This window comes from Gadus chalcogrammus, chromosome 9, assembly GCF_026213295.1.
Source record: "Gadus chalcogrammus isolate NIFS_2021 chromosome 9, NIFS_Gcha_1.0, whole genome shotgun sequence".
Taxonomy (NCBI): domain Eukaryota; kingdom Metazoa; phylum Chordata; class Actinopteri; order Gadiformes; family Gadidae; genus Gadus; species Gadus chalcogrammus.
Genome location: NC_079420.1, coordinates 1,457,181 through 1,474,739, shown reverse-complemented (window position 1 = coordinate 1,474,739; position 17,559 = coordinate 1,457,181). Strand labels below are relative to the sequence as shown.

At 47.6% G+C, this 17,559-nt stretch overlaps 1 protein-coding gene across 1 annotated transcript in view; it reads left to right on the top strand.

Annotated features, from left to right (window-relative positions):
* Positions 1-13,549, top strand: part of sema3d (sema domain, immunoglobulin domain (Ig), short basic domain, secreted, (semaphorin) 3D) — a 28,527-nt gene extending 14,978 nt beyond the window's left edge. The window contains exons 8-18 of the mRNA XM_056598145.1: positions 345-481; positions 2,033-2,147; positions 2,630-2,699; positions 2,975-3,119; positions 3,601-3,823; positions 4,621-4,709; positions 5,423-5,464; positions 6,269-6,426; positions 7,343-7,407; positions 7,513-7,646; positions 11,869-13,549. Of these exons, the coding sequence (XP_056454120.1) occupies positions 345-481; positions 2,033-2,147; positions 2,630-2,699; positions 2,975-3,119; positions 3,601-3,823; positions 4,621-4,709; positions 5,423-5,464; positions 6,269-6,426; positions 7,343-7,407; positions 7,513-7,646; positions 11,869-12,318 (1,628 nt within the window). The 3' untranslated portion in view covers positions 12,319-13,549. The remainder of the gene's footprint in view (positions 1-344; positions 482-2,032; positions 2,148-2,629; positions 2,700-2,974; positions 3,120-3,600; positions 3,824-4,620; positions 4,710-5,422; positions 5,465-6,268; positions 6,427-7,342; positions 7,408-7,512; positions 7,647-11,868) is intronic.
* Positions 13,550-17,559: the final 4,010 nt, after the last annotated feature.

Here is a 17,559-nt window from a genome sequence, read left to right as displayed (position 1 = left end):
CCGTGCATTACCAGTGACCCGGTGAACACTGCAGCCCCAGTCAGGGACCCACCCTGGGGTGTCTGGCCCCGGCCTCCAAGGGTTGAGCTAATGTTGATATAATGTCACCGCAACACTTAGCTCAACGGACGCCCCCCCCCCCCCCCCCCCCCCCCCCACACACCTCCCCGTCGGGGTCATTTTGTATACGTATGCCTTTCCCAAAGATTTATTATGCTTGTCGCTTTCCACAGAGGCCATCGATGGTGTTTTTGTGTTTGTTTGTGTGAAGAGTGTGCATTGGTCTGAAGTGCTTTATTGCTGGTTTCACCGGGGCCATTTTCTCCTAATGTCAATATCTTCAGAGGCCAGCTTCATATCGGCTCATCCCATGTCCGACACCCACAACCCGGACGACGATAAGATCTACTTTTTCTTCCGCGAAGTCTCCCGGGAGGGCAAGGACAAAAGCATTCTGTCCCGCGTGGCGCGCGTCTGCAAGGTGAGGTCTCAATTGAGAATGTGACACAAAATAAATGAGGAAACAGTGAGTGTTAGCCATAGCGTCCTTGCTATTGCTGTATAGCATCGATAAGATGGATCTCGAGCCGAGGAACACTTGAGTAAGACCAAGCATGGGGGGATGACCAAATGTCTGACTGGGTATGTGGAAGTCATACATCTGATTAAGCAGATCCTTGCTGTGTGGGCCAGTGCAGATGGGTTTTATGACCCACTGGGAGAGGGCTTCCTGTGTTCAGATGCATCCTGCTGTCCGCAGGGTAAATCAAGATGCACTCCTCCTTCATCTAGGGATGGCTCCCCAGCTCCACTGAGAGCCGTTAGGATAGATACTGAGATAGAATGCTCTGGATGTTGGTGCACACGTGAATACAACGAATACCTCACAAAGATTATTAAATGAATGATCCACCGACAAAATAAAGAATAATTAATTTATTGCTGCTCCCTTAAATAAATTATTACACAATTATGTGTAGTAGGATCTTCCCAGTCACATAAGCAACATTTGATTAAACATTTCACAGAGCATCTTCACAACCAGAATCTATATGACTGCAGTTGAGTAAGTCGTGTTATTATAGCATGGATAGACGGCATCTAAAAGAGGAAAGAAGCAAAGACACTTAAAACTATCCCAAACAGTCGTGCCTTCAAAGCATTCAGAGACCCGTTGCTAAATTCTCAGTTAAAAAGCTTTCAGAGCATTTATGACCTGGGGGTAAGCTGCAATGTAGACTATAAAGCGCTTCCACAGCTATTCTACTGCTGGGTCCGTCTCAAACTCTCCCCCTCACTGTCGGCCTCGCTCTGTCACTGTGAGACGCTCCTCCACCGGGAGAGCAGGACCTCGGTGGGGTCGTTTGAAGCCCCTCGTCGTGGGGAAGCAAGGCTCGTTAAGTGCTTTGCGGGTTTGCTTTTCTCAGGCGCACACTTAGCTTTGCTCTTGTTGACCCATAAAGGTCTGCTCCCTTTTCTGTTGTTGGGTTAGTCCACCTGTCCATGTTAATAAGGAGGTTTACGTTTCCGTCTCTCCGGCAAGACAAAGGCCTGGGCTGAAGTGCTCTTGTCCTAGCCCCCCCTCCCATCAAAGGTTGCCACTTCAAACAAGCCATTCACATGCAAACCGCAGCAAATGCATTATTAATGGGGACTCTTGTTTGATGTCCGAGTTCTCTTTCATTAATCTGTTCACATTATTATTTGATCGTTTCTCCATTTTCTATCCCTTGGTTTCATATTGCGTGTTTGTGTTTCATTGTTTTCAGGTTAGTGGTATGTTCGCAAGATGTTCAGCAATTGTTGTTATTTAAATAACTTGCATCTTTAGGGCACGCGATCCATCCGTTTATTTCAGTGCTGAGAGTAGAGGCCGGTCTGGAAGGGTTTGTCCTCGAATGTATTGATCCCATTACACTAACTGGGGTCACAATGTGTTTTGCTAGTGTAATAGCTCTGAGGATTACCGTTGCCATTAGGGAAGCGAGACAGTGCAGCAGTTACACACGGTTTGTTGTTGTTGGGTTCATAGAATGACGTGGGTGGGCTGCGGAGTCTGACCAACAAATGGACCACCTTCCTCAAAGCCAGACTGGTGTGCTCCATTCCTGGGCCTGACGGAGTAGACACACACTTTGATGAGCTCCGTAAGTCACGCACGCACGCACACACAACAACAACAACAACACACACAGGAATGCACACAGGCAAAAGCAGCTACCTCAAACCACATGCAATGCTGTGAGACACATGGACACAAACACACACCACTTTGCTTGCTTCAGTTCTGTTGTGTTTTGATCTCTATCTCTCCGTCCGTGCACTCTCCCTGGCGTGTGAAGTAGCCAACACAATGGGCAGGTGGGCTCTTACCTGTACAGCAGCCAGCTTTCATTTTTGGTCTCACTGGATATTTGTTTACCCCGCGGTGCCATTGGCAAGGCTGTGGTGTCCTATGAATCCATAAACCTGGCAAACAGCCTTATCGGTTTTACATGGACTGCCTGGCCACTCATCAACAGTCTAACTCACAGAGGGAATTTCCATTTTTATTTCAGATTTCCTTTTAAGCAGAGGACCGTTTTATATTTCGGTGATGTATCTTTATTGTGTCTTTTTAAATATACAGAGGACATCTTCATGCTTCCAACCAGAGACGATAAGAACCCCGTGGTGTACGGAGTCTTCACCACCTCCAGGTGAGTTCAGCCCCACCCCGGTGTCTCTCTTCAGGCCCTGACACACCAAACAGAGTATCGGTCTTCGGTGACCTGAGTCTGTATGGTGTGTGCTGCGTGATCGGCCGTCGTCAAAGCCGTCGGTGATCTTTCCAACCAGTTTATCGTCCGACTGTCGACCGATAATCTGGTTGGTGTGTAAGGGCCATTACACCACTGCTCTGTGTTGGATCTCCCCTAAACCCCTCCCCCCCCCCCCCCCCCCCCCCCCCCCCCCCCCTCGCTCTCCTCTCCAGCTCCATCTTCCGGGGCTCAGCGGTGTGTGTGTACAGCATGGCGGACATCAGGGCCGTGTTCAACGGGCCCTACGCCCACAAGGAGGGCCCCGACCACCGCTGGGTCGAATACGAGGGCAGGATCCCCTACCCACGCCCCGGGACGGTTAGTGTGTGTGTGTGTGTGTGTGTGTGTGTGTGTGTGTGTGTGTGTGTGTTACCATCCGGATGCGAGGCAAGCAGACAAAGAGTCATACGTTCATATAAACTTTATATACCAATATTGTATGATAGATTGGCTTATCGTTCATAGCATAGATACATATTCACTTAACGTTTCACATTTAGTGCAGATTCTTCCGGGGGGGGGGGGGGGGGTGGGGGAGTGTGTCCCATGTATTTTTTATTTAACATGCATTTCCCTGCAACTCTGCAGCGTGACACAAGAGGGCGACGTTCTCCACGGTTGCCGAGTCAACTGTCAATTTGAATTTCCATTTACCCGACTTTAAGAAGAGTAACCCGACGACTGGGAACGTGCATTAACGCGAATGAAACCCAAAATGCTAACAATAACTTCCAGAAAGCGCTCAGTTAAAGAGGACCCTTACGAGATCAGCACCCTCTCCCCCTCCCCGACCCCTCAGTGCCCCAGCAAGACGTACGACGCGAAGATCAAGACCACCAAGGACTTCCCCGACGAGGTGGTCAGCTTCGTGCGCTTCCACCCGCTGATGCACGGCTCGGTGCTCCCGCTGAACGGCCGGCCCGTTTTCCAGCTGGTGCGCGCCGAGTACACGCTCACGCAGATCGTGGTGGACCGCGTCTCCGCTGAGGACGGCCAGTACGAGGTCATGTTCCTCGGAACAGGTGAGGCACACGTGAACGCCATGTCAAGGAACCGCACATGCACACGCATGCATACGCACACGCCCGTGCACGCACAAGTGCACACACACGCCCGCACAAATACACACACACACACACACACACACACACACACACACACACACACACACACACACACGCCCGCACACACACACACACACACACACACACACACACACACACACACAAACACACACATCCTTACCCCCCCCCCACACGGACACACACTCATGCCCAAACACAGTTGCAATTTTAATGAACATGTCAATGAAAAGTTTGAAACGTTTTTGTTCGAATTCTTTCCAATTGCAGTTCCAGAATGTACCAGCAGAGGACACTATATTACCATTCGATCCCCTGTGTCTGTGTGCCAGCCAAAGACTTCCTTGTGATTAAACTGGAAGCAGCATAAATCAACGATTTTAAGAGACGATTTAGTGATGATTATCCTTTATTACTGATCACGACGATCCTGTTTTTAAATCCAGTTTTCGGAGTCTGCAGTAGAACGTGACAATCCATGGAAGGATTGTTCTTATTCAAAGGGTTTTGCATGTACAAGGCCGCCTGATAACCGAAACAAAGTTGAAAGAACCAGCAGACCGCCTCGAGGTTCATTCATTTGTCAACACTGTTTTGAATCAAACCGGCTGTGCGGTTGTTGCTCATCTCGCCGGCCTTCCTGTGTGCTTCTCACCGCGTCTGTCTGACTGTCTGTCTGTCTGACTGTCTGTCTGTCTGACTGTCTGTCTGTCTGTCTGTCTGTCTGGCGGTCTCAGATGCTGGTTCGGTGTTGAAGGTGGTGAGCATCGCTCAGGAGAATTGGTCCAGGGAGGAAGTGGTGCTCGAGGAGCTGCAAGTGTTCCAGGTGCCGTAATGAGAATTCACACGTGTACACACATGTCTGTTTCACACGCACACTGTGTCTCACACACACACACACACACACACACACACACACACACACACACACGCGCAAACACACACACACGTACGTGGATATACACACAGGTCTCGCAGGAGAGTAATCACACACATCTCACACATGGACAAACACACATCTCAGAGATACAGGCAACAACAGACACACACAGACACACCTACACACACAAATACACACAGACACACAGACACACGTACACGAACACGTACACAGACACATCTCACACATACAAATATAAAGAGACTCACACAGCGAACCACACACACACACACACACGTCTCCCACAGATGAGCCACAACCCACACACAGACACGCACGCTGAACATGTTCTCTGCAGTCAACAACATTGTGTTCTGATAGACGGAACCAGCTGCTCAGCGCTGCCCCGAATCCTCATCAAAGACTCAAATATTCATGAAATGTCTCTCAAAAAGAAGGAGAAACGGGGCGGATTCGGTGTGTTCCTCTGTGGACTGTTCAGCAACAGCCTCATCCGTCTTGTTGAGGCGGGCGGGGGCCTGCCGTCCCTCAGAGCGGGGGCCTGCCGTCCCTCAGAGCAGGCCCTGCTGAAGCTCAGCCCGGTTGTTTATTGGCTGAGGAGGTAATGGGTTGATGTTGGTTTGTGTTTACCTTTCTAGGTTCCAACTCCCATCCTGAGCATGGAAATGTCATTCAAACAGGTTAGACGACACACACACACACACGCACACGCACACGCACACGCACGCACTCCTTTTTTGTGTGTGCTGGGTATATGTCTTGGAGATCATACAGACCCTTTACTTGGTCCCTTCATGATGTTTTTATCCAGTTTCCCCCGCTCTTTTTCTCCCCCCCCCCCCCCCCCCCTGCTGACCAACACTCATTATGTGGGGGTCACGGGCTTCAGTAGACCTTTCACTTCCAATCACTCAGTTCCTTCATCTTCAACCCTGTGTGAGCGCGTGTGAGAGTTTGTGCACGTTTGTTTTACTACCCTCTAAATCCTCACTCTTCCTGCTATGATGTTTTGGACATTTTCTTGAAGTTTTGTTTTTGGAATCTGCTGAAAGCGAGTCACAGCAGATCTATTTAAATGGATGCCCTCCTAAAAATTCCACCAACCCTTTAACCATTAGCGGGGCTTTGGAGAGGTGCTGAGTTGGTTCAGGGCTCCTGTTATGCTTAGAAACAACATGGTTGCGAGGCAGCTTGTTATTCCTATCGTGCTTGGAGAAGCGTCGTCTCTTGTGTCACGCTGCCTGAAGGATATATTCCCGTATCGTGGTGAACAGAGACCAACCCACCGTAACAAAGCACAATCAATATCAGCACTTTTTTTTAACATTAAGGATCGAATGGCCCCACAGTCGAGTCCTTTCCCCGACTGGAGAGAACGAACTCTCAAGAAGTTCCCGTCCATTCGAGGTGTTGAGTGTGTGTGTGTGTGTGTGTGTGTGTGTGCCTGTGTGTGTGTGTGTGTGTGTGTGCGTGTGTCTCCATAGCAGCAGCTGTACGTGGGCTCCAGTGAGGGCCTGGCCCAGGTGTCCCTCAGCAGGTGTCCGCTGTACGGGCAGGGCTGCTCCGAGTGCTGCCTGGCCCGGGACCCATACTGCGCCTGGGATGGGACCACCTGCTCCCGCTACGTCCCCGCGGCCAAGAGGTGAACGCGCAGGCCCACACGCACCCTACACGCACCCTACACAAACCCTACACGTACCCTACACGTAGCGGGGTACTGAACCCGCTGTGGTCGTCTCGAACCCTGGTGGACGTATGGGGGCTTCACCATGGCAGTACTAGTTTAGTTTAGTTAGTTTATTAGTTGTGCCCTCCTGTTTCACAGTATCCTTCTGTCATTTCTCATCTTGAATTCTCGTCGTAGGCACATAAAGAACATTCATATAATATACATTTTATACATTTGACATTTATGACAACAGACAACCGTTGGGGTTATTAGGGTTACTAACGCTGATATGAGTACCGGTAGTTATCATCATATTAATGTTTGTATTTCAGAATTCATTTTAAACTTCTAGATTGCCTTTTTGTGCTCTTGGCCAAAAATGAAAGTTATCATTTTGAATTGATGTATATCTATTTTTGGGTTGGTCTGTTCTGTAAGCGCTGTTATGTACTGTTTAGAGGAGGTCTGCTTCTAGCCCAGTGGGCCCTTTGAAACCTGATCTCCGTTCTGTCGGTGAGCATGGGCTTCATATGAGCAGCAGGCCGGCAAAATGATGAGTGAGGAGCGACCAAACTAAATGGGTTGGAATAACACAACAACAATAAGAGATTGGCTTTGGTTTGATTCCATCATTTACCTTCTTTTTTTTGGTGGTGTAAGTACCACTATTCAGCTGGTGCTGAAACGTGTCCGAAAAGATAAATACAGCAAGAGAAATGGTTTGTTGTCAATAAGCGGCGGAAGGACATAAATCACAGCTTAAAATAACTCCTGCTAACAACCTCCCAAGAGCTAGCGCCTGCAGAGCCTCTCTGAGTCCGCCTGCCACTCGTATCCCTGTCGACCTCTGAACCCAAACCTCTCCTCTGGTTCTGAAACCCACACCCAGGCGGGCCCGGAGACAGGACGTTAAGCACGGCGACCCGGCCAGCCAGTGCTGGGACTCGGCGGACGGTACGACACCCTCGCCAGCGAACATGATCCCCTTCCGTTCAGACGGTCGCCGCTAACAGCTTCTTTTGACGGCCTCATGCTTTCTGGTGCTTCGTCTTTCCACAGGCGGGGGACTGGCGGAGGAGAGAGTTCTATTTGGGGTGCAGAACAACTCCACTTTCCTGGAGTGTATCCCTAAATCCCAGCAGGCACAGATCCGCTGGTACATCCAGAGACCGGGCGTGGAGCACCGAGACCAGGTCAGAGAACACTCGCCCGATGCCGGCACGTGCTCCCATGCACTCCGAGCTGCGCACTCACCTATGCACCACTAAGCCAGACAGTCACTCATGCACCACACACGTGCATACACGTGCACACGCGTGCACACACAAACGCACTAAAACCCTCTTTCATCATTCATTTGTCCAAACTTTCCCCAGTTTGCTTTCTGTCCTTTCACTACTCTTGGATTAAGTGCAAAAAAAACAGTCAGAATCAGATATCTAAATCAATAGTTAAGGCTTTAACAAACAAATCCTACAAGGTGTTATGGGCTTTTTGTGACATAAACAAAACAGGGGTTCCATATTTTGCCTCCCTTTGAATCTCATTCTGGTTTCTGCTCTAAACACATATGCATCTAAGCACAATCATTGATTTAACACAAAGCTTGGCTGTGTGTTAAATCAAGCCTGGCCAGTTGTTGCCTGAACCTTTTCCTTTATTGGATTGCGGACAAGCCAAGACATATTTGTTTTCTTTCATCGGTGACTTCAGCAAAACTCCTTGAAGTGATAAAAATCCAAATAAAAACAAATCACATGGGATCAAAAGATGCAAATCAGCCGTAGATTCGGTCTCTGCGTCCCAAGACGTGTTATCTCGCCGCAAAATCGCGGCTGGCTCCGCTACAATGCCGATTACAAGGCCGTGTTGTGTTAGCTGGTTAACTCTTTGGGCATTGTATCCTCTACAGCGCCGCTCAGTGCTGTCATCAAGCCACATGTGGCATCACAACCCTGACGTTGTTTTAACATTGTGGAACAGGACGGTTACGTTGCGCCGCACAAATGTTCATGACTTTAATTTCCTGGCTGAGGGAAGCCATGGCCGATGTTTATCAGCAGTGGGTCTGCTGCATGGAGGTGAGGAGTGACTGAGTCCAGACGACCTCACCCGGTGGGGCCTGCGTTGATTTAGCAGACGTGTGTGTGGTTTAGTGACATGGGAAAGGTAGACGTACAATAGGTGTCTCTAGGAGGCAGTAGAGCTGAGGCCTTGGGGTGTATGGTGCTATTTTGTTTCCCTGTGGGGGGGGGGGTCAGCCATTCTTCTGGTGACTCTTTACTGGACATAGTTCACCATTTCCGGAGCTCTTTGCTGGTCACCATCCTACCCCCCCCCCCGGGCTCCTGGGTTGTCTCTCGGGGCCAGGTGTAAACAAAGCGACAGGTGCAGTGGCTGCCAAACACTCACGTGTTCTGTCGCAGGCGGGAAACCCACAGTGTGTGCGTGTGTGTGTGTGCGTGTGCGTGTGTGTGGTATGTCCATGCATGTGTTCAAGTTTGTGTGTGTGTGATGGTATGTCCGTGTGTGTGCATGTCCATGCATGTGTGTGTATCCGTGTGTGTTTCCCCCACAGTGAACAATCATACAACAGAACTATCTAGGGTCAGATGTCTTTTAGGGTATGAACACAAGAGGCTATTTGTTTGTTTGAGGGTCCCGCCATATGTACACAGCTGTACTGATTGACAAAGGAGAGTAACGCAAACATTTCCCTTTCTCCCTTAAAGCAGAGTAAACAAATATCCACTGCTTTGAACGCATTAGCCAGCGGACACAACAATGGTTATAAGGATTTACGTTTATTTTACAGAAAATATATGATAGACCACTTGGTAATTAAGTAGTGTTATTTATGTACGACCTTTGTAGTGTCAAAAAACAAAAGTCTTTTGTTATTTCTTCCTTTCTTTTTAATTCAGGCACCCCATGGGGTCTGGTTCGTATTAGCAGGATGTTTACTGGATCGCTGAACAGCGAGTAATGCACTTCATTCTGGCTGAGTTTGTATTTTTAATGGGAGGTTAAGGCAGAGCTCAGGGTCGGTTCTACAGGCGTATTGGTACAGGTGATGTCCTTATTTTCCTTCCGTCCTCACTTCCTGTTTCCTTATTACTTTGTTTCTGTCTGGCTATCTTACTGTCGGTCTGTCTTTCCACATCTCTGTGTCTCTGTCTCTCTATGTCTTGTTTGTCTCTCTCTCTCTCTCTCTCTCTCTCTCTCTCTCTCTCTCTCTCTCTCTCTCTCTCTGTCTCTGTCTATTTTCCGTCTGACTCGCCGTCCTCTCCCTCCCTCATATTGTCCGGCCCCTAACTGGTTTGGATTTAAAACACCTCTCTCCAGCTGCTGTGGCACCTGCATTTCCTTTGCCTACATTCCTCATCCTCTCCACACACACACATGCACACACTCACACACACTCGCATGCACACAATGTCTACAATGTCTCTTATCTTGTAAAACTCTGCTCTGAAGCACTGAACTAGAGATCTTTTTAACTTTATTAATCTCTCTTTCTTGATCAGACGCACACGCGCACACACACACACCCCAAATCACACAGTGTGATTTGGGTAAGATTGTGAGTTTGACTTTTGTAGTACCTCCCCATGCCCAGGGAGGTAATAAAAGGCTCATAATGAGAACAATATGGCATTCAATTTGAATCTAAATCCATCATCTGTGTCTAATAGAATGGAAATACACAATAAAAACCGAAATGGGATCCAATGTCTGCTATATATCACATTTTTATGGGTCACTTGTGTCCATGTAATGACACCCAACCTCTTTATTTTAGTTTAAAAGAGTTTGGATTCACTCCACATACTAATAAAGTTGGGGATTTTTCACATTGGTGTTTTACAAGAATGTTGTTGGTGTGTGTGTCTGCGTGTGCGGTTATAGATGTAAGCATCTAAGATCTCACAGAGCCAGGCCTCATCCCTGAAGGTGGGTCTGGGAGGAAATGTCTCTAAGACCGCCAGACCTCAGAAACAACTCTGGTCAAACGAAATGTCAAGAATATATAACCACCATTATTTAGAAGAGAAAACTCTGCACTTCGTTCTCTGCCATGTGATTGGATGTGTGATCCGTGCACCGGCAGCTGTGACTTCAGCCTCTCTCGCGTCCTTACTTTTCCGTTTGGATCCATCCAAACTTTGTCCGGTGTGCGAGGAAGTACCCGCCTCTCCGGGATTAACGCATCGGCAGGCTTTGATTCGTATCCCTGTAAACTACTTAGCAAGTCTCTGTGGTCTCCTGTGGTGCTTGTGCACACACGCACGCACGCACGCACGCACGCACACACACACACACACACGCAAGCAGACACGCACGCACACACGCACACGCGGGCACACCAAGTCGCGCCAGCTGGGCAGAATGGTTGAATGTTTAACTGTGCAGTGTATTCACAGATGCACTCATTTTGGACAGAGAATATTTGAAACCGAACGCAAAGAACCATGCAGATTATCGCGTGGTTATTTCATGAGGTATTTTAAGTTTTTCTATTGTCTTGAGATGTTTCACAAGACACTTCTCTTTTAGATGCCTACTGGTTGTTGGTCCATCGACGTGTGTGTTTGTGTTTTGTGTGCTTTGAGTGGAAGAACAGGCTGTCATAGATTCATGTGAGCTGGGGTTCCTGCTATCGGAGCCTGCGGCCATTGGCACATCATCACACAACCACGCACACAAAGACACGCACACCCATACACACAAACGCACACACAGACACGCATGTTCACTATAATGACCATGTGAACCCAGCTGTGTTTTTTCAGTTCCTGACATCATCCGATGACACCTGATAAATCGCGGGCGATGTGCATGTGCACGGAGCCGAGAAGATCATAAACGTTAACCCTCTCCTCACCCCCGAGCCAAACCTCACACACACATGGTAGACAATCGTGCAGACCCCCCAAGAGCACCTATCGCATGCATGGAGTGATGTGCCTTTTCTTTGCCAAAGCTTAACACTGAAACAGTGACCCATGCCTCTAAACACCTCAACGCCGCTCAACAACCTCCACCTCTCTGCGCTTATCTGGTTTCACACCTCGGCCTCAAATCAGCCATGAAAACACACGCCACGTGAACGCACGCCACGGTGGGGGGGGGGGGCTCGTAGGGTTAGGGTGGAGGACATGGAGCTCATTGATCTGCCGCTCCGATCGACTGAAGGTTTCAGCCCGACAGCGAGCTCTTTGGGCTGGTTACTGCGGCGGTCGGCGGCGGTGGTTCCGGGGGGGGGGGGGGGGGTTATTCCGGGGGTCGTTCACCCGACACGGTGCCTCCGCCGCGCCCCCTGCGGCCACGCCCTCTGTGGCTACGCCTCATGCATTATTTCTGTGTGCTGACGCCAGGCTCTGTTGTCGTTGCCCCGCCGTGCGGCCCCTGTAGGTGGTACCAGACGAGCGCGTGGTGCACACGGACCGGGGCCTCCTCATCCGCTCGCTGCGGCCGGCCGACGCCGGGCTGTACTCCTGCGTGGCCGAGGAGCGCGCCCACTTCACGCGCACCCTCCTGCGGCTCGCGCTGCGGCTGGTGCCGCACGGGCACCTGGACGGACGGCCCAGGCCGGGCGAGGACCCGGGGGCGGAGCCACGCAGCGGGGCGGAGTCTCGGCAGCGCTACAAGGACTACCTGCGGGTGATGAACTCGCCCGTGGGCTCGTTGGAGGAGTACTGCGCCACGCTGCTGGTGAAGAAGCAGCCAATCAAGGCCCGGGGGCGGGGCATGGGGGCGGGTAAATGGAAGCACATCCAGGAGTTGAAGAAGAGCAGGAACAGGAGGCACCACGTGAAGGAGGTGGAGAGGGCAAGGAGGGCAGCGGAGGGGCGGGGCAGGTGATCTGGGCGGGTTCAGGGTAGGTAGGCAGCGGTATTATGGGCCAGTCTCAGAACGGTTGATAACTGAAGTGAAACAAAGACAGAATATAATGGTTCACATTCTGAAAGAGCAAACTTCAAAAGAGAAAGAAATTGAAAAGGTTAAGCTTTTCGAGCACATCTTAAAGTTACATATTAACTGAATAATACCCATTTCATAATTATATTCAGTGAGACCGGTGACCTTCCCTCCAGTTGCACTGAGTTAAGTCAGCACAGGGGTCATCTTATAAACATTATCTGTCACCTATGAAACGATTGGATGGTAAAACTGTTAGTAATGTGAGACGCATTCATGTTGAATATCTGTAAATATTTATTGAATCTGTACAGGAGATGCAGCATGCTCAATCTAGGCCCAGTTGGGGCATGTTTGACTTTTGTATGACTATCATGGTATTATATGTGTGGGTAAACAAAGTGATATTTTTATAAAAACTGTTGTAGTATTGTAACGTTTTGTAGTTGTTTCTTTCTATCTGTTAATTTTTTTTTATTTATGACAGCATTTGTAGTGCACGGTTTGTTACTGTGAAATTTCTGTTTTAAAATGAAAACCAAAAAAACCAACTGTGACACTCTTTCATCAAGAAATATTCTTTAGGCCAAATCCACAATTATAGAATACGTATAGTTATGTTATGAATAAGAACAACCAACATCATGCAAAACCTCAAAATGTTATTCACCAATCCCAGGTTCAGCGTCATCGTTTCTGCGAACGGGAATGACGAGCATGTAATCAGGGGATCTCCAGCGTTCCCCCCATGACTCCGCACAGCCCTTAACCTTAACGCTACAAGGATATCTGTGTCTCCTTCAAGGAAATCCAACCAAGGCTGTAAAAAAGCTGGTCCTAGTTCATAGATCATGGGAACAATAGCCTGAGGTGACGCACTGCTGCATTGTATCGAGAACTGAGATGGCAAAAAGGAGAATGCCAAAGTTAAATTATTCTGCCAAGTCTGTAATGTTCTACTTGTACAGCTTTGTGTTACATAGAAGGATGAATATTTTAGACTGCTTGAAAATGCTCATTGTTTATTCATTATAGCGATACACAAAACTCCGCTTAACCAAAATAAGGAAACATGCTGTATATATATAAAAAAAAAAAATTGCATATTGCCATTGGCCTGACTCATGTGTGTGCAGTGGCTCTGATACAGTGCACTGTGTGTGTGTGTGTGTGTGTGTGTGTGTGTGTGTGTGTGTGTGTGTGTGTGTGTGTGTGTGTGTGTGTGTGTGTGTGTGTGTGTGTGTGTGTGTGTGTGTGTGTGTGTGTGTGTGTGCGCTGTACGGCAGCCATCGGTCCTGTCCATCAGACAGGGATAACATTGTTTCAATCAGCACATCGAGACCACCACCACAACGCTGCCCGCACCAAAGCGCATCACAATGTGAGACGCCGATCGCAGCGTGTCTCGCTGACATGGCTGCACACTGCTCACGGTAAAGCACATCCATCCCATTAAGAGGAGGTGAGTCCTTATAAGGTGAATGGGAATTCCTTGTTGAATAGATCAGTCATTTTTGAGAATTGAGTCCATAAAGGATAATGCTTCCAACAGGAGCCTGCACTAAAACACAGACAGTCCACACTTTCCCCTTCCCTTCTGTAGCCTTGCAAATCCCCCTGGGTGATGCAACCCCGTCGGCCCCATTGCACAAGAGGACGAGCACAAGAGGGCACCTACGTTGGCCCTTTATCCCCTGGCATAAGGGGGCCATTATGCGCTGGGGTTTTTCTTGGCGCCACATCGGCTCACGGGATGCTCTGCAGGTCAGGTGGTGCGCACGGCGCGCCTCCGTTCTGTGCGTGACCAAAGCCCAGGACAAAGTGCGTTGGAAGCAGCGTCAACCTGAGACTCACGCTGGGGTTCCTGGGAGGGGGGTGAGTCAGGAGGGCTACCGAGACCCGACCCGGAGAGAGACACGCAGACGGGCCCAGCGGGGGGGGGGGGTTGGAGGTAACGTGTGTTTGATCTGATCAGAGTAATGAGCTGGAGCAGGTCAATAGCCCCCCTGGGTCGCCGAGGGGAACTCGCATTGCATCAAGGAGGCACGTGGGAATTAGTGAGCACAATAAGACTGAGCTGGGTGGTTCAGCGTTCGTCTAATGTTAACCCTTTACCAAGTCACTTAACTTCTACTCACCGGTTTCAATAAATACACGAATGTGGCGATTATATTTGAATAGATTGTTACCGCTGTGTCTGTTATGTTGAGGTGAAAGACTAATCGCAAAGTATTGGCTAAGGTTGGAGAAAAAGTTTGTAAGAAGTGACGGCAGCTGTATTATCCAAAAGTCCAACAAATCCAACCCAGTTAGTTACAGGCGGAAGAGCAAAAAAACAGAATGTGGGATTGAGATGTCACCGTGCAGCAGGGCGGCCTTCATTACAGGGTGGTTACGGGGCTGCAGATGTGTCTGTGTTAGCCCGGCGTTGACAGTGAACTAGTGAACACGTCTGTGTTGCACGGGACCTGTCCAGACCAGAGGGATATAGACAGCTGCCCTGGAGGGGAGAAGGGCTACAGGTCTGGATTTATGGTTAAAGGAGCTCAGAACAGTTGTTCCCCCCTGCTTTAATGAGTACCTGCACACTCCTCTCCTGATTCACCGGCTGACGTACGCCGTCTCTCTTCGAACGGAGGAGGATGTGTGTGTCAGGGCACGCAGGATGTGGAGGCTATCACTCACACACACGCACACGCACACGCACACACAGAAATGCAATAAAGATAGCAATGAAGACAGGTGTTGGGCTGTCAAAACACAAGTGTATGCACATCAGCGACCACCAAAGATGAACAAAAAACAAACACACAGTTTATTGTAGGTCCTTCCTTTACATTTATTTCACCATCATTTCCTAACATTTCATAGTTTGGTCCGGTGGTTTTGCGGCCTGAGTTGGTATTTTAAGAATATATAAATATATCTATATATATATACAAATTTTTCAGAATATGTTCAGAACAAATTGCTACGGATCAGATTGCTGCAGTTATTTACATTGTAGATGGAATGAAATACCAAGTAAGAAAATATCTTAGGTGGGGTTGGATAGGGTTAGGCAAACTCAACTTATAACGCAACAATAATCATTGGATGGTAAAGCAGAATACAGAATTAATAAACATGCGTCACAAACAATCGCTAATTTCATAACCTTTTAATATGCATGTCTTGATAAAGAATAGTCTATGGAAAATTTAATCTTGAAAACATATTTTTATGCTGCTCAATTCAAGTAAATGGATGATCAAAACATTCTTGTATTCTGTAGGGACGTAGATCGTAGGCCAATATTAAAAACGGGGGGAATTGAGTTATTATTCTAACTTTAGGATTGCCGTGAAGTGACGTCTTCACGCCACAGAGGAAGTCAGTTTCCACGTGCCTGGACCTCTGGGTATGTGCATAATGCTCAACCTAAACTGAGAGGTCATCACTGCAGAATGGGTGTTGGGTATCCCAGGGGTGCTGTGCTTCTAAACAGATCGGGTTTCCCCGGAGCTTCTGATCAGACCCCATGCTCCTCTCATTAGAGGTCGGTCACAGAGAGCTGTTCCTCAGAGGGGGTTCAGATGTCCCTTGGATCAAAACAGTGTCTGATTGGCTGAGGCATAACAAGGCGTCACGGCGCCATTACGATGTCAAGGGCCAAGTAATGGCCCAGGCATTGGTAAAAACTTGTGATCTTTAGGATCATGCCAAAACACACTGGTATGTTAATGCGTGTGCAGGGAAGGGAATATGCTAAAATAACGACTGTTGAATATTTATGTGAATCGTGTGTGTCAGAGTCTATCACCATTTTAACATCATGTTGCTGTCTGTCTGTCAGTCTCGTGATCTAGTGTAACCTCTACCTGTTAATTTGAAATGTAATTGCGTTAAAAACATTGCATGGCCTAGTGAAACATATCAGCCTGAGGTAATGTTGATGCTGCACATGGTAACAGACCGTGGTTTCTGGTTTTCTTCACAGAGATTGGTATGTGTTTTTGAGACTTCAGATGAGTTGATATACTAGTAGATAGTTCACGTATGCTTGCTTTTGCCTTTTTATTTTAAGTTTTTCATTGTATTCATCTGAAAAAAACTCGGACACGAAAATATTTTCATATATAAATATCAACATCGATTTGGAGGAATTGACAGGGATTTGATAAACATGTTTCTCAGCCAATCAGACACTGTTTGCCTAGCATGTTTCTATTCTGTACATTTACATTAAAGTTGCATCATTGAATTCAAGGAGAACACAACCACGGCCTTTTTGAATTGAACAAACATGAAATGAGAGACAGGGTGTCTGCTACTGTAAAAAAGGAGTTACTTTCGAAGGCATTCTGCTAAAAAAGTTATTTATTTTAGCAAGACGTTGTATATTTTTTTTCTGCGTTCTTGGATCACTTCAAGAATTCACATGCTTAGATCATGTGACACATTTTAAATCAAACCTGAGTGCCAGAAAGTTCGGTCTTACCACAGGGGTTATCAATCATAGCAGCAGGCGTTTGTTTTTAAGGGATATGCTCGCTATTGAAAATATTTCCCTTACGATCCACATAGACACATTTAAAAGCTGTGTGAAATGACCTCCTGTTAGTGTGTTTTTAAGGGTTGTATTTCACACCTTTTTTATCTGCCATGAAGCTGAATATTAACCAGGTTTTCTTTGCAGTCCCAAAAGTCAATATGGTGATTTGGATAATCTGCTTTAATACCACAAAAATAGGCAAAAGCTGCATTTCAACCATCGATATTTTGCGTGCTAATTTCTGTGTGATTTCTGTGATTTATTTCCAAAGATTTATCCAGCTGTATAAACAGTAGCAGATCTTTTAACACCTGCAACAACACTAACTTTTTATTTATAACGCATACGGCAATACTTGAAGATGTATTGCATACCATTATTACTTCATATATATACAAATCATCTGATCTGTATACTCCTCAAATCAAATATAGGGTTGTTTATCTTGGATTTATCTTAACAAAAACAGATCTTGATAAGGATCTTGAACAAGCTTACTGAAAAAGCTAGAAGTAAAAGTCTTTCCAAGTAGTTTATACTCCAATATCATCTGCCATCTCTTCTCTTCTGCCACTAAATCATCCATAGACTTAATGTTTGATGAATCTTAATTCGATCGTAACAGCACCTTTGGACGGTCATAACAACCG